The 26,129-nt window shown below is 40.2% G+C and overlaps 2 protein-coding genes across 2 annotated transcripts; one reads left to right on the top strand and one right to left on the bottom strand.

Moving 5' to 3' along the window:
• Positions 1–1,017: 1,017 nt before the first annotated feature.
• LOC130922873 (voltage-dependent anion-selective channel protein 2) lies at positions 1,018–11,845 on the top strand. The gene is made up of 9 exons (XM_057848102.1): positions 1,018–1,180; positions 3,011–3,082; positions 3,159–3,208; positions 4,557–4,709; positions 4,811–4,863; positions 5,057–5,284; positions 5,962–6,112; positions 6,194–6,251; positions 11,090–11,845. The coding sequence occupies exons 2-9, from the start codon at positions 3,016–3,018 to the stop codon at positions 11,179–11,181; spliced, it is 852 nt and encodes a 283-aa protein (XP_057704085.1). The 5' UTR covers positions 1,018–1,180; positions 3,011–3,015; the 3' UTR covers positions 11,182–11,845.
• A 35-nt stretch (positions 11,846–11,880) lies between these two features.
• On the bottom strand, positions 11,881–13,527 carry comtd1 (catechol-O-methyltransferase domain containing 1). The gene is made up of 7 exons (XM_057848103.1): positions 13,443–13,527; positions 13,260–13,378; positions 13,007–13,112; positions 12,787–12,905; positions 12,441–12,495; positions 12,234–12,367; positions 11,881–12,167 (listed from the first exon to the last, which is right to left on the bottom strand). Exons 1-7 carry the CDS (start codon positions 13,495–13,497, stop codon positions 12,015–12,017), a joined length of 741 nt encoding a protein of 246 aa, XP_057704086.1. The 5' UTR covers positions 13,498–13,527; the 3' UTR covers positions 11,881–12,014.
• Positions 13,528–26,129: the final 12,602 nt, after the last annotated feature.

Genomic DNA, 26,129 nt, shown 5'->3' with positions numbered 1-26,129 from the left:
AGTTTAATATAGTTTCTGAATTAGTTAATTAGGCTCTTCACCCACATGAATGAATTTAAGTAGCAAAATGAAAGACAAAATTGGTTTGGTTGCAACATTGAGAGAATATTACGTTTTTGATACATTAAATTGTAATGAAGCTATATTAATGTGTCCGTTCATAAAAATGTAAGGATGACAGCAATTTTGTAATAATTCTCAATTGGAGTATATTTTACAATTGACAAACTAAAGTACACATTGTGATAGGTCAAAGGCGATCTTTCAGTCACTAATTAAACCTTTATTGCAGTAGTGTGTATTTTAATTTTGATGTACTGTAACCGTGTTTTTCATTTTGGTAAAATCAGCAGGCTTTAACAAACTGACCGCGCTTAAAGAGTTAATCTCCCGATTACACCAAATCAATTTAAGGAGCATGTAAATAAATTATTATTTAAATAATAATGAGTGATGCTGAAACCGAAAATAAAAGACGTGCGAAAAGAAAAGTAAACTAGTATTTACGTTCGAATGGACGCAAACTATTACGATAAAACCGGAAGCTCGGAGCTCGAGCGCTGCTTCATGTTGTCATTTCCGGTCTGAGAGCTGCGATATTGCGTCACTTCCTGTCTGCGGGATGGGTACTGAGACGAGCGGCGCAGGGTACTGAGAGAGGCGGGCTGCAGCCAGACTCTCTTGAAAGAAATTGGAATGTTTTGATTTTGTATCTCTGTTCCACATAATAATAATAATAAAATCCAACTGAGTTGTTCACTTGTAGGACAGGCCTTGTCCATTGGCTGGTGAATATTGTAATAATAATAATAATAATAATAATAATTAAATACTTGTTTTAAAATAAAATATACATTTATACCAGAGTAATAACATTATCAGAAATATATTTAAGATATTGGTGCAGCGATTATTCGTGAAAAGTAAAATATACTCTCTGGAATGCTTTATTTTTTGTTATCATCTTTTTGTTTGTTTGTTTTGTTTTATTTAATTTTTTTCTACTCAGGCAAATTCTGGCGAGCCCGGGTCCTAAGGCAGGATGCGATAGGTCAGGTTTCATGTGAGCGCAGTCTCCTTCAGCTCGTCCTCCAACCGGTCAAGCCTGCCTCGCCCGTACGGATCGAGGAACATCTGTCCTAAAGTCACTTTAGTTCACGTCGAGACCTCTCTACGACCGGTGAGGGACGCGTTTGACTTGTGATAATTAAAAATGTCTGTCTTATTCTTGGACGCACAGAAAGAAGCTCTCAGACTGGCTTTTGCCACTCGCCGGTAACTCTGCTTTAGCTTTAGCCGAGTTAGCTAAGCTAGCTGGGGCACGCCGTTTCGAACTCGTGTTAAATCTATCGAATTATTTAGTGAAAATGTGCACTTTATGTTTAAACTGTGTTGCGACGATAGTCCGTGTGTTTTGCACTTGACTTATATATTTGGGTTATTCCAGCAATGCATTTTCTCTACTTTGGCCCTTGCTGAGTGACAGCCCTCGATAACGCACATCACTTTGACGTGCTGCTAATTAGCGCCAACATGTGCCCTCAACCCCGCCTCACTTTTAAATCAACTCCCGATAAGAAGCAGGCGCAGACTCCGATGATGCAGCAGGGTGCCAAATGGCCAATCCGTCTCTAACCTAAGCAAGGAACCTTGCTCGCAGGCTGTCAGGCCACTACGAGAAGTCGATAGTCACAAGTACGTGCTAATTAGTCACAACCAATGAAATCTGAACATTTGCAAAAGGACAAAATGTGCGTTTAGGTTGGGAAGATTAACTAGAAATCCCGTTCTACCCTGATGTTCTGGTGACTAGTGAAACACAAGGTTGATGTTGCTAGTATGCAGCTAGGAAGGTCAGATCTGTTTTTTAACCTTTCAATATGCTTAAAGTATAACCAGCGTCATTTCAGTACATCTCTAGTTTACATCTCTATTTTTTGTGGGGCTTACTTGGTCACCTCACTTGTTAGCCATTGAGCTGGGCCTTTCAGGCTTAAGGCCGAGTATACCCTTCAACTGGTCGCCAGAAAATCCGAGGGCAAACATACTGAAAAAATAAAGATTAGAATTTTTAAATGGCACTATCATGGATGTTTTTTCTTTAATTTAATTCAAGAAGAGGAACTGTGCTCCCACGGGTGTGACTTTGGGAACAAATTCCACACAGTAGGGACTTAGATTTTAACTCATGACCTCTCTTCTTGAAGGTAGATTTGCTGACCACTGCTGTCTCTCTCTTGCATATTATTACACCGTTGCTGTGGTACCACACTTGTAACTCAAAATAAGCAGATCTTATTTCATCATTTAAAATGATTGAAAATGCCATGTCTGTTCTTTACTCCCCCCGCCCCCCCCAAAAGCAAAGAAATCGTCTAATCATTGGCTCCTATCTGGAAAACCCCATAAATTGCCTTACTAAATTGCCTAAATTTAGCTTCCACAGTACTATATTTTTTTCATTCATTACCTGCAAACCCATCCCTTTTGAGTGAAATTCTTTAAGTTGAGGTACGTGCCATTTTGTTGCTGCTGCATCCATTTTCTCATATCAATAAACAAATGTATCCAGAAATATTTTCAGTTGTTTGCGGACCTCTTCAAGTATTGTTAGGCCAGATTTGGTCCACAGGTTTTACCTGGTCGGAAAGTCTGTACATTTGGATTGCACCATATCATGCCATTGTTGGAAGCAGTATTGCTACAATGCAGCTGCAAGCTACAATGAGAAGATGGTAGTAAAATTGTGACTTTAAAGTAGAATTTGCTGGAGTACATTACTTAGATATACTAACATGGCTGTAAAATCATTAATTACAGTAAATATTTTTACCAAAAATATTTGTGTTGGCAACTTGGCATACCTCGTTAAAATATGCAAATCGACTGTATAGTAACAACTCTTCATGCACTGGAATGTTTTGCACAGTTGAACTATAGTGACTGCCTATAATGAATAGAAACTACCCCCCCCCCTTTTTTTTTTTTTTTCTTTTTGTTTTTTTTTCAGCAAAAATGGCTGTGCCTCCCTCATATGTTGATCTGGGCAAGTCTGCCAAGGACATCTTTAACAAGGGCTATGGTAGGAATTCAGACCTCAATGATTTTCCTACCCATTCTGTTTTAACAGGATTTAATCAAAACAATTCTTTGTTCAGGATTTGGCCTGGTGAAGCTTGATGTCAAGACAAAATCAGCCAGTGGAGTGGTAACTACAGTATTAATATACATTTTAATTGGAGATATGCTATCAAAACTGCGGGGAGCCAAATCGTTAAATCTATGAAAAATGCATTTCAAATCTGTTTACAGGTTGGCCTCTTCAGGTTAAAAAAAAAACTTGTTCTACATGCAATGCTACTTATTCTACGAAAACCTTACTGGACTTTTCTTAGATATAGATCATCAGTATAAATCGATCAATGCTAATGTGGGGTGGCGTGTCTCAGTGGTAGAGTAGTCGTTCTCCAACTTAGAGGCTGTGGGTTTGATTCCTTGCCCTGGTAACCTCGGTTAAGTTTCTTCGAGCAAGATACTAAACCCTAAATTGCTTCTGATGCTGCATCATCAGTTAGGTAAATGAGCATATAGTGTTGAAGCGCTTTGAGTGCCTTGATGGTGGAACGGAACTATACAAGGGCAAGTCCATTTACCATCTAATAAACATCCCATGATAAAAGATGGGCGTACTAATGTAAAGTTTTTATACTTGAAAATGTCTGCAATTAATATGTCGTCACGCTGTTGTATGCAAAGAGCTCATTGTGCAACCCAAAGTCAATTTTTGCAAAAAAAAAAAAAAAAAACCACAGGGTACAATGAGAGTAATGAAACTGTTTGCATCTCAAACGGTAGGGCTGGGTATTGCGGCTTGAAGATATTTGATGTTTATAACCCTGTGCAAATTTGTTTAAATAAATCATGACATTATAATTGTAGCAGCATCTGGCACGTCCAATTCAATGAGCCGTCCAGTACCCATTGTCTATGGTTGCGGCCTGCGTCAAATGAGAATCACGTGTGTGTGACCTTGACCTGTGACATCACATTATCAGATGACATCTGTGAGAAAATTTGACAAAGAAAATTAATGGGTAATTATGTATTTTAAAAAACATTTTTACGCCATATATTGAAAACCGAACATATTGCGATACAGGTTTTTCCTTAGGATCTTTTTTAAACTGTGGTGGTGGGCTGCGTGGGAAGCAGCTGGCCGTGCCTTTTTGTTATTACTTCATATGACAAATTTTTATCAAGTTGTTAATTTTTTCAGTAGAATAAAAACACAAAACTACTTTCAAAGCGTGCATCCTTTCCGAAAGCACTTAATTTTTCTAGATTTGTTAAAAAAAAAAACAATTCAAGGGCTCTTTCATATGGGAAGTGAGCTAGAGGTGACCCATTTATTGTTAGTGTGCAGCATCCTGTCAGATGGTCCACTGCTGCCTGTTCCTCAGGTCTGTTTTCACCTAAACAAAAATGTAATTTTAAATAAATGACATTTGGGAAATGCAATTTTTTTCTTAACTTATGATTAATTTGGGGCATTTCAGGAATTCAAAACATCTGGATCCTCCAACACTGACACGAGCAAAGTTGTTGGCAGCCTTGAAACCAAATACAAAAGGGCAGAGTATGGCTTGACGTTCACTGAGAAGTGGAACACCGACAACACCCTTGGAACAGAAATCACCATTGAAGATCAGGTAAAGACAACTATTTATACTGGATAAAAAACAAGGTCTTTAAAGACTGTGAATTGAACACAATGACTACCAAATAATTGTATTATTTTAATTTATCATAGATTGCCAAGGGACTGAAGTTGACTTTTGATACCACCTTCTCGCCAAACACTGGGTATGATCATTTTATTTGAGACTAGATTTAATTGAATGCATCACAGGACTTTAAGATCAGAGATGCCCAATACGTTGAGAAGATAATGTTGATCTCTTCCTCATTGGGAGTATAGTCTGCTAGTCCATCCTTGTTGCTATTGGGGTGGTCTTTTGATGAAATTGACATCCGTGAAATTCTGTCGTCTTTGCAGCAAGAAGAGTGGCAAGGTCAAGACTGCCTACAAACGGGAGTACGTCAACTTGGGCTGCGATGTGGACTTCGACTTTGCGGGCCCTACTATCCATGGAGCGGCTGTCGTTGGCTACGAGGGCTGGCTCGCTGGCTATCAGATGACCTTTGACACCGCCAAGTCCAAGATGACACAGAATAACTTTGCCATCGGCTACAAGACGGGAGACTTCCAACTGCACACAAATGTGTAAGTAACACATGCGGTTAGGATGACTTTATTTAAATTTTATTGTACCAGTTCACAACTGAAGTCAACAAGGCACTTCACAAAAGAAGCAGATCCATAACCATGTTTCCTACACATTGAAACCAACAAAATGCAATTGAAGGGCAGGGGCGTGTAATTTACTGTTTCTTTAACTTGCCATTTACCAAATTTTGGGAAACATAGACAACAAGAGATTGCAGCAGGAGGCTACTGTCTATTCTGTACTGATTGAGTATTAACATGGTAGTGTTATTGTTATAAGTACCACTCAATTATATCAATTTTAGCAGAAGTCATTCTGGGAAAGCCAAGAGTTACAAATGCAACTAGTTTCATGGCTCACAAATTACTGCCAGAGCGTTCTTAGATTACCCTTGTTGTCATGAAAAGATGCTGTAAGAGCTGCACCTCTACTGATCGTCAAACATAGACCTGGTCAATGTTAGCATGGGTCACAGGTGACATTTTTTTGGTATTCATTCTTGAACTGCGTGCATTTTCCACTGGTGGTCAACAGAGATGAAAACGAACAGAAGAACCTTAAGTTTCAATCAAAGTAACAGAAATCAAAACTAAAAAAACTGAGTCATGCTGGAAGCCCATTTATTATAGGCTCTAAATTGTGAAGGCTCTCTAATTCTTTTGCTCTTTTAAAGCAACGACGGAGCAGAGTTTGGAGGCTCCATCTACCAGAAGGTGAGCGACAAGCTGGAGACTGCTGTCAACCTGGCGTGGACCGCAGGCAGCAACAGCACACGCTTTGGCATTGCCGCCAAGTACCAGCTGGACAATGATGCCTCTGTCAGCGTAAGTATAGCAGCCGCTAGGAGGGAGACTCAAAGAGAAGTTGTCACAGTACTCAATTGCGTCCTCTTCTTCTTTTTGTAGGCTAAAGTGAACAACAACAGCCTTGTTGGCGTTGGCTACACTCAGACCCTTAGACCAGGTAATTTGCCTTCATCCAACACAGCAGCTTGGGGCACACATTTTGTTATAGCTCCTCCACCTTTTCTGGAAATCCAATCAATTTTTTAGCATGTTCTAAAATGAAAATTGGGGAAACGTTTACAATTTTATATCTTCTGTTGTAGAAGTGACTGTTTATATCTTATGTACAAAGTCCTCCATGAATGGCAGGCTGGTGAAGTGCTTTCCTTTTGTAATGTTGAAGTATTTTTGCGAATACTACTGGAACCAAGTCTGTTATGTTAAATTTTCCCAGAAACTACCTCAATAAATGATTGTGTTGTTAGTTTAAGAAAAAAAACCATGGTGGTATAATACAAGAAGATATAAATTCATTATTACAGAAACACTTGAAGGTCATTAAAAATCAGATTCAGCAATTTGATTTGCCATGTAACTTATATCTGTATGGTAAATACTGGCCCTGTGGTCACTTGTATAAGATCACTGCTAACATACTGGACTGTCTCAGAAAATTAGAATACACAATATTCTAATTTTTTGAGACAGTCCTGTGTATATATACAGGACTGTCTCAGGAAATTAGAATACACAATATTCTAATTTCCTGAGGAATTTCCTGAGGAAATTAGAATATTGTGTATTCTTCTCTCCTTCTTGCCCATATCCGGGGCATTACAATAATTTGGATCGGACTTTTCGGCGAAAGTGAGCGGTGGACGGCCGTCTTGGACGGAAAGCAAACTTTGACTAACTTGCGCTGAGAGACTGCGGAGAGGCGGGGCCCAAAATAAAGCCTTGCTCTATTTTCAGAGCGTTGGTCACAGTAAACGATTTATCAGTTCAAGCAGAGTAAAATGATACATATTCACGGTACAAGAACGTCGTTTCTGTGTCCATCGATTGGTAAGAAAAGGCTGTTTGTACGAGTGACGTGTGGGCGCTCCCGTCAGGGGGGACATTTCACGTGGAGTGGCTATTTTTCGGCACAACACCGGCGCGCCAACTTCATACAATTACGGCTGACGAAACTTTGATAAATGCGCTCCCCCACCCAAATTTCGCGAGCTCTGGGACACTCGAAAAATGACTCTCATACCTCTCCTTGCTAAGTTAATGGTACCTCGACGTGCCTTTGTGTGGAAATTTAGTTTACGAACAACGGGGAAAAAACTATTCACCTTCTCACCGAATCAAGTAAAACTCTTTACACGGCTATTAGAATTCCCCCAGTGCTCTAAATGGGTCAGTTGACAGAAGGACTGTTATTGTTGTGGTAATGTAGTACTTATGAGGGTCAAATAAAAGGAAAAAGGAGGACTACGACGGTGGTCTGCAACCCGCGGCTCTCGGGCCGCATGCGGCTCTTTAGCGATGCTTCGGAGCTTTTTTTTTTTTTTTTTTTTAAATGGAAAAAGATGGGGGAGGGAAATATATTTTTTTGTTTTAATAGGATTTCTAGGAGGACAAACATGACACAAACATTCTTTCAATTCATTAATATTGTAATGAAGTTAAACTTGTGGTGGCATAGTACAACAGAGTAGTCACGTGGTGCGTCATTCTCTATAGGATCCACTGCAGGGAAAACAAACATTTAATCATGAAGGCTAATTACGTATTTCTATAGTAGGCTAATATAGCTAGTATCGATAATTATAAGGCTTGTAAAAGGCTTTTAATTTTTTGTGGCTCCAGACATACTGTATCAGTTTTTTTGTGTGTTTTTTTGGGGGTCAAATATGGCTCTTTCAACAGTTTGGGTTGCCAACCCTGAGTCACTACGAGATGTAAGTCGTACTATTGCCACGAGAAAAAAAGTCGCATTAGTACATCGGGTAACGTAGCTGTAATCAGCTACGCATTTTACATACATGTACTGTAGCTGAGAGGTACAACATTAGCCTGGCTAATGAAATATTTCAAATATATCTTTGTTATGGTTCTTCTTGGGGGGGAAAATGAAGAAAAAAAAATTCGCTGTGGCACGACATGGTGAGGCTGTCCGACTCCGATGCAGCCCACCACCACAGCTTCAAAAAATCCTAGGGGAAACACTGAATGTGATTCGAAAAAACGATTACCAAGGGAAATGGTCATGTGAAGCTTTTTTATTTTGTGGTAATTAATGGTAAACTACTGCCATTTAGTGGCTGTTTTTTAAACTTTCACTGCCAATTGCAAGCACTTTACAGTTAAGGTGGCCAACTTGACAATCACCTACCTACCACTTAGAGCCTAGTTCGGGCCTAAAAAATCCAGCCCGACCCGACACGGCCCGCTGGTATTGAGGCCCGACCCGGCCCGAGCTCGATCACTTAACTAGATTTGCAGGCCCGAGCCCGAAAAACCCGATTTTTTTTTTTTTTTTTTTTTTTTTTTTTTGAGTGACGCGGAAAAAACGCAGCAGCAGCAATTTATTTTCATTTCTTCGAGTTGGCAGAAAAAAAACGCAAATTTTCTTAATGTTTAAATAATCTACATATTTTTTTTAGAATTATCAAAGCATTCACACAACGAAATAACGCTGGGAAAGTTTGTTAAACATATTTCTGAGTGTGTGGGATATTGTTCTCACATGGACGCGCCTCTCTGACAAGGAGAGGGAACAGGAGAGGGGGGCGCCTCGGCCGTGTGCAAACGGTAGAGGGGGAGGACAAGAAGGAAAAGCGGCCGGCGCCACGGCGTTCGTGCACACGCACAAGCAAAAGCGCAATACAGAGAGACTGCTCTCCATTTTTTTTTTTTTTTTTTTTTTGAGTGACGCGGAAAAAACGCAGCAGCAGCAATTTATTTTCATTTCTTCGAGTTGGCAGAAAAAAACGCAAGTTTTCTTAATGTTTAAATAATCTACATATTTTTTTGAGAATTATCAAAGCATTCACACAACGAAATAACGCTGGGAAAGTTTGTTAAACATATTTCTGAGTGTGTGGGATATTGTTCTCACATGGACGCGCTTCTCTGGCAAGGAGAGGGAACAGGAGAGGGGGGCGCCTCGGCCGTGCGCAAACGGTAGAGAGGGAGGACAAGAAGGATAAGCGGCCGGCGCCACAGCGTTCGTGCACACGCACAAGCAAAAGCGCAATACAGAGTGCTTGCTCTCCATTTTTTTTTTTTTTTTAAATTTTTTTTAAAATAATTTATTAGTCCGGCATGGCGGCCCGACCCGACCTGACCCGAACGTGAATGCTTAAATTGTGGGCCCGACCCGAATGTCGGGTCGGATTCGGGTTCGGGCACAAAATCTAACCTCTACTAGCACTTTGAATAGGTCCTCTAAAAAGGGAAACCTGCAAATGTAATTTCTGAAGTTGCTTTACAATAATAGTGTAAAATCAATTTTATCCTGGGAAAAAAAATTCTGAAAGACCTTATATTTAAATGTGTTTTAATTGTGTCTTCAATAAATGTGCATTCTTTTGTCAAACACACTTAGTAATTGAGGTTAAATTTGATGTTCAGCGCTTTATTTTTTTAAATATAATTCAATATTATCTAAATAATGGGTGCGAGAAAAGTATTAATTTTCAGTTGAAATGGCATTAAAAAAGGTCTTAAAAGTCTTGAATTTAGATTTATCAATCCTGGGGGGACCCTGTAATAAAAAAACTACCCTTAAGCTGCTTTTTTATTTTTTACAAGAAACTGCAAAAACATTAACCATTTTAAAGGCAGTACTTATTTCTCTCAACAGTACAATCAAATTTACACAGGTGGAATGAATTCCACATTTTCTGGAAACAAAGTGTGTTTAGAAATAAGACCTCTTTGAACAAATATTTTTTGTTTTCACAGATTTCTGTACTATTTCGCATGTTTGTAGTGTTACCGCTGTACTTAATCATAGTTTTACACATTATGCATATAAAATACATGTTAGCGAAATAGTTAATTAGCTTAGTGCTCGGCGCTGACTGTTAACATCTCAAAAACAACAACAATAAAGGCTAAACAGTACAAGAGGGTTCGTGTACTCACCTCTTATAGACACACACGGGTCAACACATTCGGGACATTTTTCAATTGACATGACTTGAACTACTGCTGGATATCTGAAAGACAAGGAGCAACGAACTATCTCTCTTCCTCTCTTGCTCTAAAAAATAACTTGCGCACAGAAGCATGACCGCCGGGTCCCAGCCTGTCTCATACACAAATGTATTTTCCAGTCTTTTGAAAATGACTAAAATCTCTCTCAGTAACAGCATCCATCATAACGTTGTGCTTGTGTCTGTTAAAGGTGTCGGGGCGGCAGACGTTTCTTGAATTTCATTCCGCTACAAGCGGCTGTCATAAAGTTATTGGGGAAAACCATTGTTTTTGAACCTTTATAAATCGTAATCCAATAGTCACGTGTCGAATCGTGATGCATCTCGTAATCAATTTTTTTTCAAACTCCCTTAGTGGGAGGGTGCAGCTTTGCCAGAGGAAGAATAGGTTTATATTTTTCAGGCAATTGTTCAAGAAATTGTCTCAAAATCCCCCAAAATACATAAATCACATTCAAATTTCTGCCAGCAGGCGTCATATTTTTATTTTTCAGTGATTCGTGTTGAAAGAAATGACTTCAAATGAATAAAAATCGCTCAAAATATGGCTTTTCAAGGGAAATTAAGAGTAACTATGAGGTATGTATTTTTCAGGAGCTAAAAAAAAAAACCTTCGCAAATTGTCAGTGCTTTTCAGACGTGTGCGCCTGTCATGTTGTCTAACTCATGGCGTCTGAGCTGGAAAGATTATTTGTATGTGGCGAAAATACTGCATCTTTGGGGGCAGGACTGACATACAGACAGTGTGGTCAGTGTGCTAGCGAGTAGTAACATGTAACTACTAATGTCTCTTGTTCCTGTCAAGGCGTGAAGCTCACCTTGGCTGGTCTGGTCGACGGCAAGAACATCAACGCCGGAGGCCACAAGCTGGGTCTGGGCCTGGAACTAGAAGCCTAAACTTCTCCTCTCATACCAAGAAACTCCGGAATATCAGAAGGATTTTGGCCTTACGCATTTTCCAACCAGCAAAAGGGGGGGACATCATGGAAGAGCTCGGGTTCACAAAGGCTACAACAAACTCTTATCTTGATGAGTGAGCACCACTGTCACGCTGGTGCTCTTCTTTGTTGCTTTCTAGTTGCAAGAGTGAGGTGGTATATTATTTATATAACTGTAACATCGTGGTTCCTATCCAGCACTGCCATGCATCAATACAGTCCCAGTTGTATGTGTCGCTGTGCCAGTTTGGCGTACTGTGACCTTACCACCAGACACTCCTTATTTGTATTGTGAGTGCTGCCATCCCTGCTATTATTTCTTTCTAAAACACCACGTCTGATATTCCTCAGTTTTAAAATACACTAGGCTTTCTTCTGTTGCTATTTAAATAAAACTGCAAGCCTCTTTCACGCACACATAAAGGCGTCCGATCAGCCATCAGAAACCAGTCCCCTCGACCGACCACACAAACAACACTGGGAGGTTCAGAGTGATTGTAAGTGATGCCAAACTTAGCAAATTTGATGGGAGTTAACTGTAAGTCTCCTCTCACTACAAGAAGGACATGGAGTTCCTTTTGTGTATGTTACCTTTTCAATAAAGTCTCCAACCTTCAAGTGACTCATGGAGTGTGGATGTAAAACAAAACAATTGTATTTGTGATTGAAAGGGTATATTTATTGAAATTTGTTTTAATGCTATCTTTTCTCAGAAATCATTCTCATGGCAAATGAGTAAACCCCCAAAATATGGTGTTTAATTTAGATGCAATGATCTTAATTGCCATTTGGTTAGCGTTTAATGGCAATAGTCAATCCGTCCCCCACGGTGAGCATGCTCAGATCGATCCTCTGATCCTTGTGCAGCTTCTTGTTGAGAGCATCTAGCGTCCTTGAGGTGATGTCATCGGGGGCAGGATCCACAACCTTTCCACTCCACAGCACCTTCGTACACACAGTTAACAGCTGCTACATCATGTCGATTAAATTATGTACAAGTTACGGACTTACATTGTCAATAGCAATGACACCCCCCTTACGTATGAGCTCCAGGGACTTTTCATAGTATCCGTCGTAGTTTGATTTGTCGGCATCAATGAACACAAAGTCAAAGGTCCCAGCCTCACCAGCTGCAATCAGTTCATCTGCAGGGAACAGGGAGGTATTGTACAGTATGTCAATTGAAGTGAAAGTTCCCTTTTATCCTAAATCACTCACAAAGAGTTGTCATTGCCATTTGTAGTCGTACGTCGATCTTGTTCTCTACTCCAGCCTGTTGATGAGTTGTAGTGTTAGTGTTGTTTTTGTACTATTCAGGAATTGCAACCATTTTATACTACAGAGTTCATCCAATTAAGGGGCCATACAGTGGTGCCATGCGATTAAAAAAAAAAAAAAAAAAAAATTAAGTGTTATCTATGCTTTGAGTTGCAAGCAAAAACTTGAAATAAGAGTGCTGAGTGGCAAATGTCACAATTTAATCACAAAACTGAAATTTCGTAGAAAATAAATAATTCATTAAAAAGTTTGAAACTTAAATAATAAACTTGCCAGATAATGTTACCTCTTTAAAAAAGGGTTTAGCAATATCCACATAGACGTCATTTATTTCACACGCTACCACATGTCCATTCTCTGGCATTGCCAAAGCCATACTGAGTGCATTGTACCCCGTATACATCCCTGCAACGTATGTAAAATGTAACAAAAATACCATCAATGTGCATTCTAAATAACCGAACTAAAATGAATTTAATGTGCCAGAGTTGTGGGGGGGAAGCAACCGATTTCAATAGCTTTGGTTGCATTGATCATTTTCATGAGATTGGCCATCAGCTGGGCTTGTTCACTGGAAACCATCATGATGTTCCACTGGTCATCAAGAGTTCTCTGAAATTAAACATAAGCCATAGTTCAAGCAAAAGTAGACCTTCAATTCTGCCATAAAAATGCAAATATAAAACATCTGCTTAGCAGTACACGGGAAAGCATATTGCGTCCTCCAATGGATTTTTAAATACATATTCTATCACTTACCAGTTTGAGTTTAGTGAGGACGGGATGCTCCCTCAGTGAGTTATTGACGACATACTGCAGCACAGGGTCGTCCTTTCCTCGACTGTGACTCTTTCCAACAAATGCAGACCTTCCAAAGTCTTCAAAACAACACCACACTCACTCAGCTAGAATCCAATTCATACACTCACAAAATGCTCATACCTGTTAGTAGAACACAGAGTCCGAAGCACAACAGAAAATGGATGTCTGCAGCCATGTTCTCTCCCCAAAGGGATCGATCAGTTTTTGTTTGACTCCAATGTTCGGCCTTAGACGTGTTTGCTTGACCTTTGACAGTGACATTGCATGCGTTGAATTTTTAATCCTACATTGAATAATTTTTTTTCTGAATATTCTTCTGCCAATACCAAAGACAAAACAATAATTCTATCACTGCAAATTATATTTCGCCATTTAAGGGTGAATGAACAAAATTGAATTCCAAATGAAATTGACTCCACATGCCTCACTACCAGGAAGTTTAATGATATGACATGCTTGTGAATAACATGCTTAATATGTTTATATGAAAGTTCCATGCATGTATTTCTTGTCAAGTGGTGCGCTACAGGGTCTCTGCAGTATTCAACAAGCCAAATTTAAGACTTTTTTTTTTTTTTTTTTTTTAAACATTTCCATTTGCCGTGTTTTCCTCTGATAGCTTTTAGGCATTGCGTTTTCTTGTGGTAGCTTTAAAGCAGTGTTTATCTGTTGACCACATTAGTCACCTACGGTATTTAAACCACCCTTACGTTATATTATGATGTTTAAGCATTTTCTTAAGGCATTTTTTAGTACGTTCTTCCTCTATGCATCTAAAAAAAAAAAAAACGTTTCGCAGGTGTAGGTTATATTGGCAGATCACCGGACAGCACGGGTAGTTCGGCTTTGTAGTTCCATTATACCAGGGTTCAGCAACCCGTGGCTCTAGAGCCGCATGCGGCTGTTTAGCGCTGCCCTACTAGCTCCCTGGAGCTTTTTCAAAAATGTATGAAAATGGAAAAAGATGGGGGAGGGAAATATATATGTTCTTTTAATATGGCTTCTGTAGAGGACAAATATGACAAAAACTTTCTTTTAATTCGTTATTATTGTAATGTACTAAATTTTAAAAACTTGAGGCGGCATCGTACAACAGAGTAGTCACGCGTTGCGTCACTCTCTATAGGATGCATTTCAGGGAAAATAAAACATTTAATCTTGAAGTCCCATCATGTATTTGTGGCCAACTTAGTCGTTTTGATAGTAGGCTAATATAGACACATACAGCATGTGTTGCCTTCATTATCAGGCTTTTAATTGTTTGCGGCTCCAGACATATTGGTTTTTTTGGTCCAATAAGGCTCTTTCAATATTTTGGGTTGCCGACCCCTGCGTTATAGCGTCCACAATAATCCAAACATTTAAAATCCAGAATGAAGTTCATGCGTTCTAAATAAATGTAACATCAATAGATTTTTAAGGCCTTTCAAATTTAGTTTTCAAAAATTTACCTTTTGTGATATTTTAGGGAGAATTTTAGACTTTTTAAGACCCCGCGGATATCCTGCCTTAGTACAGTATCTTGTTTGGAATAATAATAGTGTATATTATTCAATTTTGTGGAGGTTTGAACTGTGTGACTGTCTCTGACTTCCTGAGAAGCTGGCATTATGAATGGATGGATTCATTTGTGATGAATTTATTGCCTGATTTCTCTTAAAATGTATTTTCAAAACAGCTAAAGTATAGACAAGTTTCCATGGTACTTCCGCATGTCTGCTCGCAACTTCCGTTTTACAATTTCCCCATCCAAAACAACAGTGGAGCTGGAGTAACATTACTCATGAAAATCCCTTCAAAAAGACAATTTGGAAATACCGCATCCATCTGCCATCATCACCACAGTAGAGGACATGTTCATGAAGGCAGATGTGGAACCAAGCTTGTGCCACCACAAAAACTTGGTGTTTTTGTAGCCATGTTGCCGCTGTTATGGAAGGTATGTTCTTCCTACTCCTGCATTTTCATGTGTCCGGTGCTCCAAAAATACTAAATTTAAAATCTTGCACATGAAACAACTTGTTGCCCTAATACTGTTATTACGATGATGATTGTAATTATGATGATCTTTAATATTATTTACTACAATTTCTGTATCTGCTGCTAGCATGTTGCCAATCAGTAAGTGTTGGATGGCATAATTATGTCAAAACATAAATGCAAGTGTTGCAGGTTTTTTGTTCGTTCGTTTACAGATGGAAAACGCTGTTAGGCAAGGGAAGACAAGTTGATATGCCTCACAGCAACACATAATGTAGGTCAATGGACATATGTCGAGTATATGTGCGTTCTACCCGGGGACGGCTGGGAGACGGTGGCTTGCCTCGCGGCGACCGTCGATCCCAAGATCCAACTACAAGCTTTTTAACTGCAGCAACTTTAAGATACGCTATTGGAGCTGGAATTACCGAGGACAGCGGGACAACGCCCATCTGGAGGCCGTAATGTTGGGTGAAAGTTTGCTGAGGATCCGGAGCTCTGCTGTCTGATATCACATTCACGTACGCTATTTTTCTAATTCATTCATTCATTCATTCATTTTCCATGCCGCTTATTCCTCACGAGGGTCGCGGAGGTGCTGGAGCCTATCCCAGCTAACTTCAGGCAGTAGGCAGGGGACACCCTGAATTGGTTGCCAGCCAATCGCAGGGCACAAGGAGACACACAACCATTCACGCACACACTCACACCTATGGACAATTTAGAGTGTTCAATCAGCCTACCATGCATGTTTTTGGGATGTGGGAGGAAACCGGAGTTCCCGGAGGAAACCCACGCAGGCACGGGGAGAACATGCAAACTCCACACAGGAAGGCCGAAGCCCGGGATTGAACCCTTGATCTCAGAACTGTGAGGCAGACGTGCTAACCACTCAGCCACCGTGCCGCCCTATTTTTCTAATAATTTTATAAATTGTGATTTATTGACCTGTTTTGCACATGCACCAATCATTTTAAATAAAACAAGAAATTGAATCATGTTGTTCAAAAGTTTTATTGTGATCAATATCTGCAATAAAAAAGAATGACATACTATTTTTGCTTACATGTACATACCTTGTAGTATTTCCTTGTAACAACAAAATCCGTGTCAGCCCTTCTGCATTAGGCAAATGTAATATTATTTGTAATGTCACCCCATTTTGGTCACTCAAGTGGCCGGGGTATCAATCTACACCTCACGTCGACACCGACTGACAGGTTGTTATAATTTTGTCCACCAATGATCAACAAAGTGATAAAAGTTCACAGACAGCACAGAACGTCTCGGCGTCTCATCTACGTCGTGCTAAATCCATTTGCAGAGATTCGGTGGGTTCCTCTGGTTTGATTTTGCGTTTTTAAATTTGTCAATACACTGCTTACCTCAACACCAATTCATGCTGTTCTTTCCATACCGGAAGTTCGGAGCAGACATTTTCCAAGATGGCGCCGCCCATATTTCACTCAGGAAACTTGTCTATAAGTTTGACTTAATAGCAAAACGTACAAAACACTTTAGAGGGAACCACGGACTTAAAGAAGCAGCGTTTGATAAACAAGGATTTATTTTGGATGGGTTTCCACTGCAGCTTCAAACTTTCAGACTAGCAAAGGGAAAGCAATGAATGAATTCTGGGATGTGAGGTTTCTCCAAGGACACGACACTTCCTCTATCTGCATTTTCATTAGAAATGCACAAATAAGAACATATCAGAGAAATGAACCATGACGTGCATTGTCTACGCAAAAAAAGCTCTGACAAGTAGGAAAGGAGGGAAATTTCTCAATGCTCCGCTAAATGTTTTTTTTTTTTTTAGCAAAAATGGGACACCCTGTTTTGCCGCCATCTTCGTCTCTCACCCTTTGCAGCTTCGGGTCTCTGCGTCATGACAGTAATTGTTTTTGCCATTTGTGCCAAGTACCGACTCTTCCATGGCAGGTTCTCACAGACAAGCCCCGGTCCCTAAACTGTTTTTTGTGTCGGTTTAAGCCATGAAAAGAGAACGAGTTGCGCTGCCGCCATATGCATGCCTGCGTTCCTCCTCGCGGCCGCGACTGTCAAGACTGCCACTGTGGCACACATCCTTGCCGGTTCTCAGAGGTAGCAAAATCAACACAGGAAAACAAAAGTGACACCTTTTACAGCTAATATGAAACAAAATAATTCAAGAGATTACTGTTTTGATGAAGACTAGTCGGAGCACACTTTACATTTTGGAATGTTTAACATTGCCAACCTAGCAAAGACGAAAGTTTTTAGGCCAGTGTTCTGCCATAATATCCTACGCATCAGTTAAAAGCAGTGAGTACTTATTATTCACATTTTTATTGAGTTTTTTTTTTTTTTACCTTTCCATTGCCTCAAAATACTTTTAGCATGTGTTCTTGTGGTAGTTTTAAAGCAACACTAGGTAACTTTTCAGTTTTGATCGATTTTAGCGACGCTGGTGGACAAAAGCGTGTGTGTTTTGCCTTAAGGAAAACTGCGTTTCCCAGGAGGACCAGCGCACACCAGACCAGTGTGGTGAAATCATGATCTCCCGGTCGCCTGCAGATGGACAAACGACATTTCTGTTTCCAGTGGGTGTGCAAAGGATGAATAGGAATAAGGTAATGAATCTAGTTGTGGCTAAACAATGGCATATGACGGTTAGAAACTGTGTGGCTTAGTGTGGCTAAACCCCCTACCCCACCCGAGCTCGTCAGCGCTGACGAGTTTGGTTGAGGGGAGGGGAGGGGGGTGGCGTCACGCCAGCGAATGAAAGCCAGGGTAATGTTTATTTCTTTCACCCCTGGTAGCCTCCCTTTTTTCCCCCGCTCCTCAGACAAAATGTTTTGTCTCTTTTGTTGCTCTGCCATTTTTGCAGAATTCATGTGAAAGCGGTTGCACCCATTTCTATCTTCATAAAGAAAGGGGTAAGTGACGTATGCCGTAAAGCAGTCAGCACATTTGGGTTCCTGCCACCCTCCTCAATGTTAATTGGTGCCGGTGAAAGCGATACAGACCCACTCAAGATATAAAAGAGGTGTCATTCAACTAGTTGTTAGTCGACGTATCATCACAAATGTTATGAAAATATTTTATAATTGAAAATTTACATAGTGTTGCTTTAAAACAGTGTTATCTATTGTCCACATTAGTCACATTGTGTAGTTAAACCACCCTTAATTGATATTATTACGTTTATTTTTTAGTATTTTTAGTACGTTCATAGACATCAAAATTCTCTATGCCCCGCCTGCCCATAGGGGGCGATGTGACGCCGCTTCATTTATTAGAACTCAGTGGGAGTGAAACTCTCACACATGCTTTTGAGCACAAAGCCAGAGTTGCATTCAAAAAGTACGAAAGCTGGACTGTATACTAACAAGGAGTGATTTGTTCAAGGATTCAAGGTAATTATTATATTTTTCGTACCATGCATGCATTTTGAAACTGTGAAAAATATCAATTGGAGAAATCAGCCGCTCCATACCTCGCAATATTTATTGCTGTTAACCAAGGATCGAGACTGTTTTATGTCCATATCTTTAAAGAATTCAGTGATTTAAGCATTTTTGACAAGAATTTTCAACGGAAAAAGCCATTGCGGCAGCCCCCTTATCAAAGAGCTAACAGATTAGCACCATTCTTCAACATATTTACTAGGGGTGTACACAAAAATCTTGGTTCGATACTTACCTCGGTTTTGAGGTCATGCTTCGGTTCATTTTCAGTACAGTAAGAAAACAAAATGCAAAATATAAATGTGCTAGTTGTTTATTACACACGTTTGTGCTTTCAACAATAGGAACATTAGCCTATACAATGCTAGAACTCTGCTCAAAAAGTGGAAGGTATTTAAAGATAATAATCCAACAACAATTTGCCTTTCAGACCCCGCGTATTGGTCAGCTTTGTTTCTGAACGAAAGAAGAAAAAAAAGTCCTGTGCTAAAGAGAAAAGCAATCCCAATGACAAAAATTTTAACATGTATTTTACAAATGAAATGCCTCAAAGAATCTTTTTTTTTTTTCTTATGAACGGTTTTCAAAAGCTTTATTGGTGGATTTTCTCAAGTTAAAGCACCACACAGAAATTAATAAATTTAATTGTGTGAGCAGGATCTGTGTATTATTCTTATTTAATTACAGGTGTTTTAGCTCATTTCAATTTATTTTATTTAAAGGGTATGTAGCGGCAAAGGGGGTGTGAGACATCAATAGAACCGTTATGTGCCAAGATAACAAATATTGATAAAGTTAACAAAAAAATCAATCACATTAATGAGCAATTATCGAAAATAGATCGAAAATGACAAACATTTCCGAAAGTGTTCCGGAAACAGCCGAATGGGGCGGGGACGTCACGACAAGTGAATGAAAGTCGAGGCGGAGCCAGGTGCCATTGTTTTTTATCGACAAGAGAGTAGCGTTCGGGTTTGTTTGACCAAAACATCACTAGAATCGTTCAAAACTGCTGTGCTATGTGGTGTACAAATAGCTATTTATCGGAATATAGTATCCATGACTTCCTGAACGCGAAAAACAAAAAGCTGGACTACGCAGACAATGGGTAAAGTTCGTCCGTGCAAAGAGGGCTAATTTTCTAGACACAGCCTCCTGCACGGTTTTCTATGGTGCGCATTTTCCACCTGAAAGCTTCTCGAACTATGGACAAGTGAAATCGGGTTTTGCTAAAAGATTGCTGCTCAAAGGAGATGCGGTGCCAACCATACACGCGCAGCCACCTAAATGTCCCGAGATATCAAGAAAGAGGACGATGACTGGCAAAGGAGGCTAAGGCTAAGCAAAGGAGGGGAGCAGCCAAGCTTGAAATGGCCAGAGTGAGTACTCTTTTATAATAAAATAATGTCACGCATTGGATACAGGACTGGACACATGTATAAGTTATCGTTCGTAAAATATATAGAACAAATCCTCTGATCCCATTCATATTTGTGTCTGTTGGCAGAGCGAAAAGCTATGATAGCGCAATAAATGATAATTATTCTATGCATTCCTTTATTTTGCAGTCACGGTGTATCAGCTTCACAAAAAGAAATGCAAAACAAATCATTGGTGTTTCCCACACGATCTGCTGCCGATGTTTCATCAGTGTCATTGCTCCCCTCAATGACTGTTTCATTACGCTGCATTGGCGTTCGTTTGGGCTCAAATTGGTAACCTAAAACACCGATTAAAGCTTCGTAACTCTCCTCGTCACCATTAGATGAACATTCGTTACGTCCTTCTACGTCGGATTCGTCGCTGAAACTAGAAACGAAATTGTCTGCCATCATCGCCGCCATTCAGTATTAAAGCACTGAGCCTTTTTCTTGTTGAAGAAACACCCCTCACTGTCAATTCTGAATTCTCTTTTATTGACAACGAGGGGTGTTTCTTCATGAGGGAACCTGGAATATGTGCAGGACGAACACAGTGCATCAGCATAAACAGCTCAAAACACCCCTAATTCTCACCTCACTAGAAGGAATTATGTTGATGCAGACAGGCGCTGCCCCCCTAGTGGCCGGTGGCACTCTCTTCACTTGTGGTGACGTCACGCACACAATCTGCCAGATCTCGGGTGCCGGTCGTTTTAGCTTGACAATCGAGCCAAATTTCTCTCATTTTCTTGTGTGTAATTACACGAAGTGGCATGATATGAATACAAAAGGCATGCGTTTATGGATAAATGATGGAATATTAACATTTTCCCAGGGCATGACATACCCTTTAAATGGGCTATTATTTATTTTATTATGTGTTTATATTTTACAAATGTGATGTAGTAATTATTTATATTGTGTATTTTATGTTGTATAACTTTAGTTCCTATGTGAATATTAGTTCCTACTTGTTTTGTTGTGGTAGGAGGGTTTTGTATTGAACACGGGGCTGTGTTGGTTATTAGTATAGCCGAGAAGACAGCAGTAAATCAACAAAGGCAAGTCAACTGTGCCCCGATCTACCACTCAAGAGATCTGATGTACTCAAAAAGTGGGTTACGATTTCATATTTGTTTGAAAATTGACCGGATCCACCGTATTTTTACTCGAGTGACCTCCGCTCTGCCCGATCCTGGCTAGTAGTATTGACGCAGGAGGGCCGCGTCTCGCGTCAAATAATAAACTCTGCCGTTCTTTTCTCGTGTGTCGCGTTGAGCCGCTTCTGGGACGCGTCTAACACGCGGCCGCACTGCGACTGGTGTGCATTGGCTGATTGACTTTAACGCCCACGTTTCACTGCGTTCTCACGGCGGCCACGTTGTCGCGCCGTTGACGTTTCTAGGTCAAACTGTCCTACCGTGTTGGTCCTCATTATAGTAGAGAAGACGGAGTAAATATAATCTACACAATATAATCTAAGAAACTGTAACCCAGTCGATTCGCAGCCTCGAAAAGTAAGGGTTACATTACGTTAGAAACTCGTTCGGTACGCCTCCGTTCCGATCCAAAACGATTCGATACAAATACATGTACCGTTACACCCTTAATATTTACGTAAAGTAAATTCAAACTGCACATTTTCTTTTGCTCTTAACCAAGAATCGAGATTGTTTTACATTCAAACCTATAAAAAATGCAGGGATTTAGGCATTTATTCACAAGATTTTCAATGTAAAAAGCTCTTTGTTGTGGACTTGTGGGATGGCGGCGCCACAGTGAACTTAAAGACGAGCTGCACATTCAACATATTTACCGTAAATAAATGCCACCTGCACGGTTTCTTTAGCTTTTAACCAAGAATCAAGACTGTTTTACATCCATATCTATAAAGAATTCGGGGTTTTAAGCATTTACGGTAATCACAAGAATTTTCAGCGGAAAAGTGTTTACATCAGGGGGCTTCTACCTACATTCACTAACAGAATAGCATTGTACTTCGACATATTTACATTAAATAAACGCTAACTGCACGTTTTTTGGAGGTTTTTTTTGTATTTGACCAAGAATCGAGACTGTTTTACGTCCATATCTATAAAAGATTTCGGGGATTTATGCATTTTATTAACAAGAATTTTCACCGGAAAAGCTCTGTTTACATCAGGGGGCTTTTAGCTACATTCACTAACAGAATAGCATTGTACTTTGACATATTTAGATAAAATAAACGCTAACTGCACAGGTTTCTTTTTGCTTTTAACCAAGAATCGAGACTGTTTTACGTTATATTTATTAAGAATTCAGTGATTTAAGCATTTATTCACAAGAATTTTCAACGGAAAAAGCTCTTCCATTTCGTTTCCATTCAGTCATCTTTGCCGGCCACGCCAACAATGCTGGCTCCTACGCCAGCCTTGAGCTCCCAGAGGGGACCTGGTCCTACACCACCCCCTACGCCGATGGCAACAAGCAGATCTTCGTCTACTTTGATCCCGTGCACCTTTGGAAGAACATCTACAGCAGCTTTCACAACAACGGCTGTATGGTGCTGCCCAGGTGTCCTGGGGCTGAAGTAAGTGGCCGGCATTATTCACTTTATAAAAAAGATGAATCTAAACACCTATCTTTCTAAAACAAACATGTTTTTTAGGAGCCTCAGAGGATGAGGACGGCCTGATTCTCAATCCTGAAGGTGCTGGCCTGGTGGGAGAACTACAAGTCCGTCATGGCCGGCTACAAGTTGACCCAGAAGGTGCTAGCGTGCTCTTCGATTGGGTTGCAGAGCGTCAGGCTCATCATGGCGGTCGTCAAAGCCAACACGGTTGCCGGGCTGAGGCCTCTCGCCATGACCACGGGCAAGGAGGGACACAGAGACGGGCCGTGCGGTCCTCAAGCGGCCATCTCTTCCCATGGCCCACATGGCGTCCTTCAGAAAGTCGCTGTGGGACGCCCAAGAGCACCTGCTGGAGTTCCTGGCACTATTTGCACTGCCTGAATTATAGGACTATCTCATACGCATGTTTATGTATATTTCATTCTTGCGCGTCACTTTTGAGATTTTAACTTATCCTGCACTGTAAAGGATGATGCTCCACAATTTCATTGTACAACTGTATAACGATAATAAAGGACTTTTCTATTCTATAATAAGTTGTGATTGTATATAGAATTTATTCATAATCTATTCATATATTTATAATTGATTCTGCATGTTTTCCTCAAGTATGAAGTTTCTGATGTTGTGTGATTTATTAGCTGTTGAAAACTTGCAGTAAATAAAAAATAAGTTGCTATTTTGGACAAAAACGTATATGATATGTTAAATATTAATATTGATCCTGAAAATACAGTATAGGTGATTATCTCTGCATTTGGTGATTTTTGTGCATCTAGTGCAAAATCTGAGAATTTTATAGCAATTTCAAGTTTTGTTATACTTACAGTGTATCACAAAAGTGAGTACACCCCTCGCATTTCTGCAGATACATCTTTTCATGGGGCAACACTGACAAAATGACACTTTGACACAATGAAAAATAGTCTGTGTGCAACTTATATAATAGAGTTAATTTATTTTCCCCTCAAGATATGGCCAATATCTTAATATCTAAACCCCTGGTAACAAAGTGAGTACACCCCCTTAGAAACTACATCCCTAAATGTCCAAATTGAGTACTGCTTGTCATTTTCCTTCCAAAATGTCATGTGACTCGTTAGTGTTACTAGGTCCAGGCGTGCATAGGGAGCAGGTGTGTTGAAGTTTGTAGTGCAGCTCTCACACTCTCTCATACTGGTCACTGAAAGTTCCAACATGGCACCACGTGGCAAAAAACTCTGAGGATCTTAAAAGATTATTGTTGTGCTACATAAAGATGGCCAAGGCTACAAGAAGATTGCGAACCCCCTGAAACTGAGCTTCAGCACAGTGGCTAAGATCATCCAGCATTTTAAAAGAGCAGGGTCCACTCAGAATAGGCTTCTGGTTGGTCGTCCAAAGAAGCTGAGCACACGTGCTGAGCGTCACATCCAAATGCTTTCTTTGAAAGATTGTCACAGGAGTGCTGTCAGAATTGCTGTTTGTCCTGTTTGTTCTCAGACCATACGCCACATCAAATTGGTGTGCATGGCTGTCAACCCAGGAGGAAGCCTCTTCTGAAGACTGTACACAATAAAGCCCGCAAACAGGTTGCTGAAGACATGTCAACAAAGCACATGGATTACTGGAACCATGTCCTATGGTCTGATGAGACGAAGATTAATTTGTTTCGTTCCGATGATCTCAAGCATGTGTGGCGGCGACCAGCTGAGTAGTACAAAGATAAGTGTGTCATGCCTATAGTCAGGCATGGTGGTGGGAATGTCATGGTGTGGGGCTGCGTGAGTGCTGCAGGTGTTGGAGAGTTACATTCCATTGAGGGAAACATGAACTCCAACATGTACTGTGAAATACTGCAACAGAGCATGATCCCCTCCCTCCAGAAACTGGGTCGCAGGGCAGTGTTCCAGCATGATAATGACCCCAAACACACCTCCAAGATGACCACAGCTTGACTGAAGAGGCTGAGGGTAAAGGTGATGGACTGGCCAAGCATGTCTCCAGACTTGAACCCAATAGAACATCTTTGGGGGATCCTCAAGGAGAAGGTGGAGGTGCGCAAAATCTCAAATATCCAGCAGCTCCGCAACATCGTCATGGAGGAGTGGAAGAGCATTCCAGTGGCAATTTGTGAAGCTCTGGCCAACTCCATAAACAGGAGAGGAAAGACAGTTCTGAATGATAGTGCCCAGGAGAGGAAAGGCAGTTCTGGATAATAGTAGTAGCTAGGGATGGGAATTGATAGGATTTTTACGATTCCGATTCCATTATCGATATTGCTTAACGATTCGATTCTTTATCGATTCTATTATCGATTCTAATTTGGGGAAAAAGAACAAACGTTTTGATTGGCATCGAGTTTGTTTAATTAGAACTCACAACCTTACAAACTCACAACGAAATCAAAAGAGGCCCAAAGCCTCAATGTTAACTGTGGCAATAAGTGGCAAATACACAAGAATGTGTAACATTTTACTGAAACATTTATCTAATAGAAATAAAAAATATTGGTATATATTGGCAGATAGGTTGTTGTTCTGCCTTTGGCAATATGTGTTAAAGCAGGGGTCCCCAAACTTTTTCCTGTGAGGGCCACATAACTTTTCCCTTCTCTGATGAGGGGCCGGGGTCAGTTTGTAACAGAAAAAGTGTGACGATTGCAGAAGTGCATAAATGTAAAAAATTATTGTTTTTCAGAAAGCCACAATCAAATAACCCTTTCTGGATTCTTCACGGAATGAAAGTAAAAAAAATAAAAATAATAATATAATAATAATAATTAATAATAAAAACACTATTAATTAAATAGATAATAACCAAATAACCCTCTCTGAATTCTTCAAGGAAAAAGGCCAGGAAATAAATAACACGATTGAGGGAAAAAAAAAATTAAAAATGGCTGGACCAAATGTGGAGGCGGGCCGTATTTGGGCCGCGGGCCGCAGTTTGGGCACCCGAAGAAATGCCGCATCCAAGCGAGTGAGCGAGCGAAGTGAGAGAGGGAAACACTTCTACGAGCCCACGTTCTTTGTTAATGTTAATATCTACAGAGGCAACGCCTGTATGTATCATCTTTTGTGTTGTTGTTGTTGTGTTTCCACTCGCGATCGGACACTTAAATCCAGTTGTGTAGTGGTTTGAACGATGTGCTAATGCTAGCGAACGAATGCTAACCGTACTGTTATTAGCAGCTAATCATCGCTGATTTACGTTGATGCAAACCTGTTTGTTATTGGGGACGAAATTGATTTGTTTCATTTCTATCCTTAGTTTCACTCTTCAAGTGATGGTTGAATAAAGTCAGCAAATTATACCAACGTCTTCTACATCGTCATTTGGGAGTTTAGCTAGCTGTATAGCC

This window comes from Corythoichthys intestinalis, chromosome 10 (assembly GCF_030265065.1).
Source record: "Corythoichthys intestinalis isolate RoL2023-P3 chromosome 10, ASM3026506v1, whole genome shotgun sequence".
NCBI lineage: Eukaryota > Metazoa > Chordata > Actinopteri > Syngnathiformes > Syngnathidae > Corythoichthys > Corythoichthys intestinalis.
Note: the sequence above shows the minus strand (reverse complement) of the source record. Positions and strands in the feature narration are given on the sequence as shown.

Coding starts and splice junctions, on each gene's coding strand:
- LOC130922873 (XM_057848102.1), top strand. CDS start 3,016: ATGGCTGTGCCTCCCTCATATGTTGATCTGGGCAAGTCTGCCAAGGAC. Junction 4,864..5,056: donor ACCTTCTCGCCAAACACTGG/GTATGATCATTT, acceptor TCGTCTTTGCAG/CAAGAAGAGTGGCAAGGTCA. Junction 6,113..6,193: donor ACAATGATGCCTCTGTCAGC/GTAAGTATAGCA, acceptor TTCTTTTTGTAG/GCTAAAGTGAACAACAACAG.
- comtd1 (XM_057848103.1), bottom strand. CDS start 13,497: ATGGCTGCAGACATCCATTTTCTGTTGTGCTTCGGACTCTGTGTTCTA. Junction 13,113..13,259: donor TCCTCACTAAACTCAAACTG/GTAAGTGATAGA, acceptor GTTTAATTTCAG/AGAACTCTTGATGACCAGTG. Junction 12,496..12,786: donor CTAAACCCTTTTTTAAAGAG/GTAACATTATCT, acceptor ACTCATCAACAG/GCTGGAGTAGAGAACAAGAT.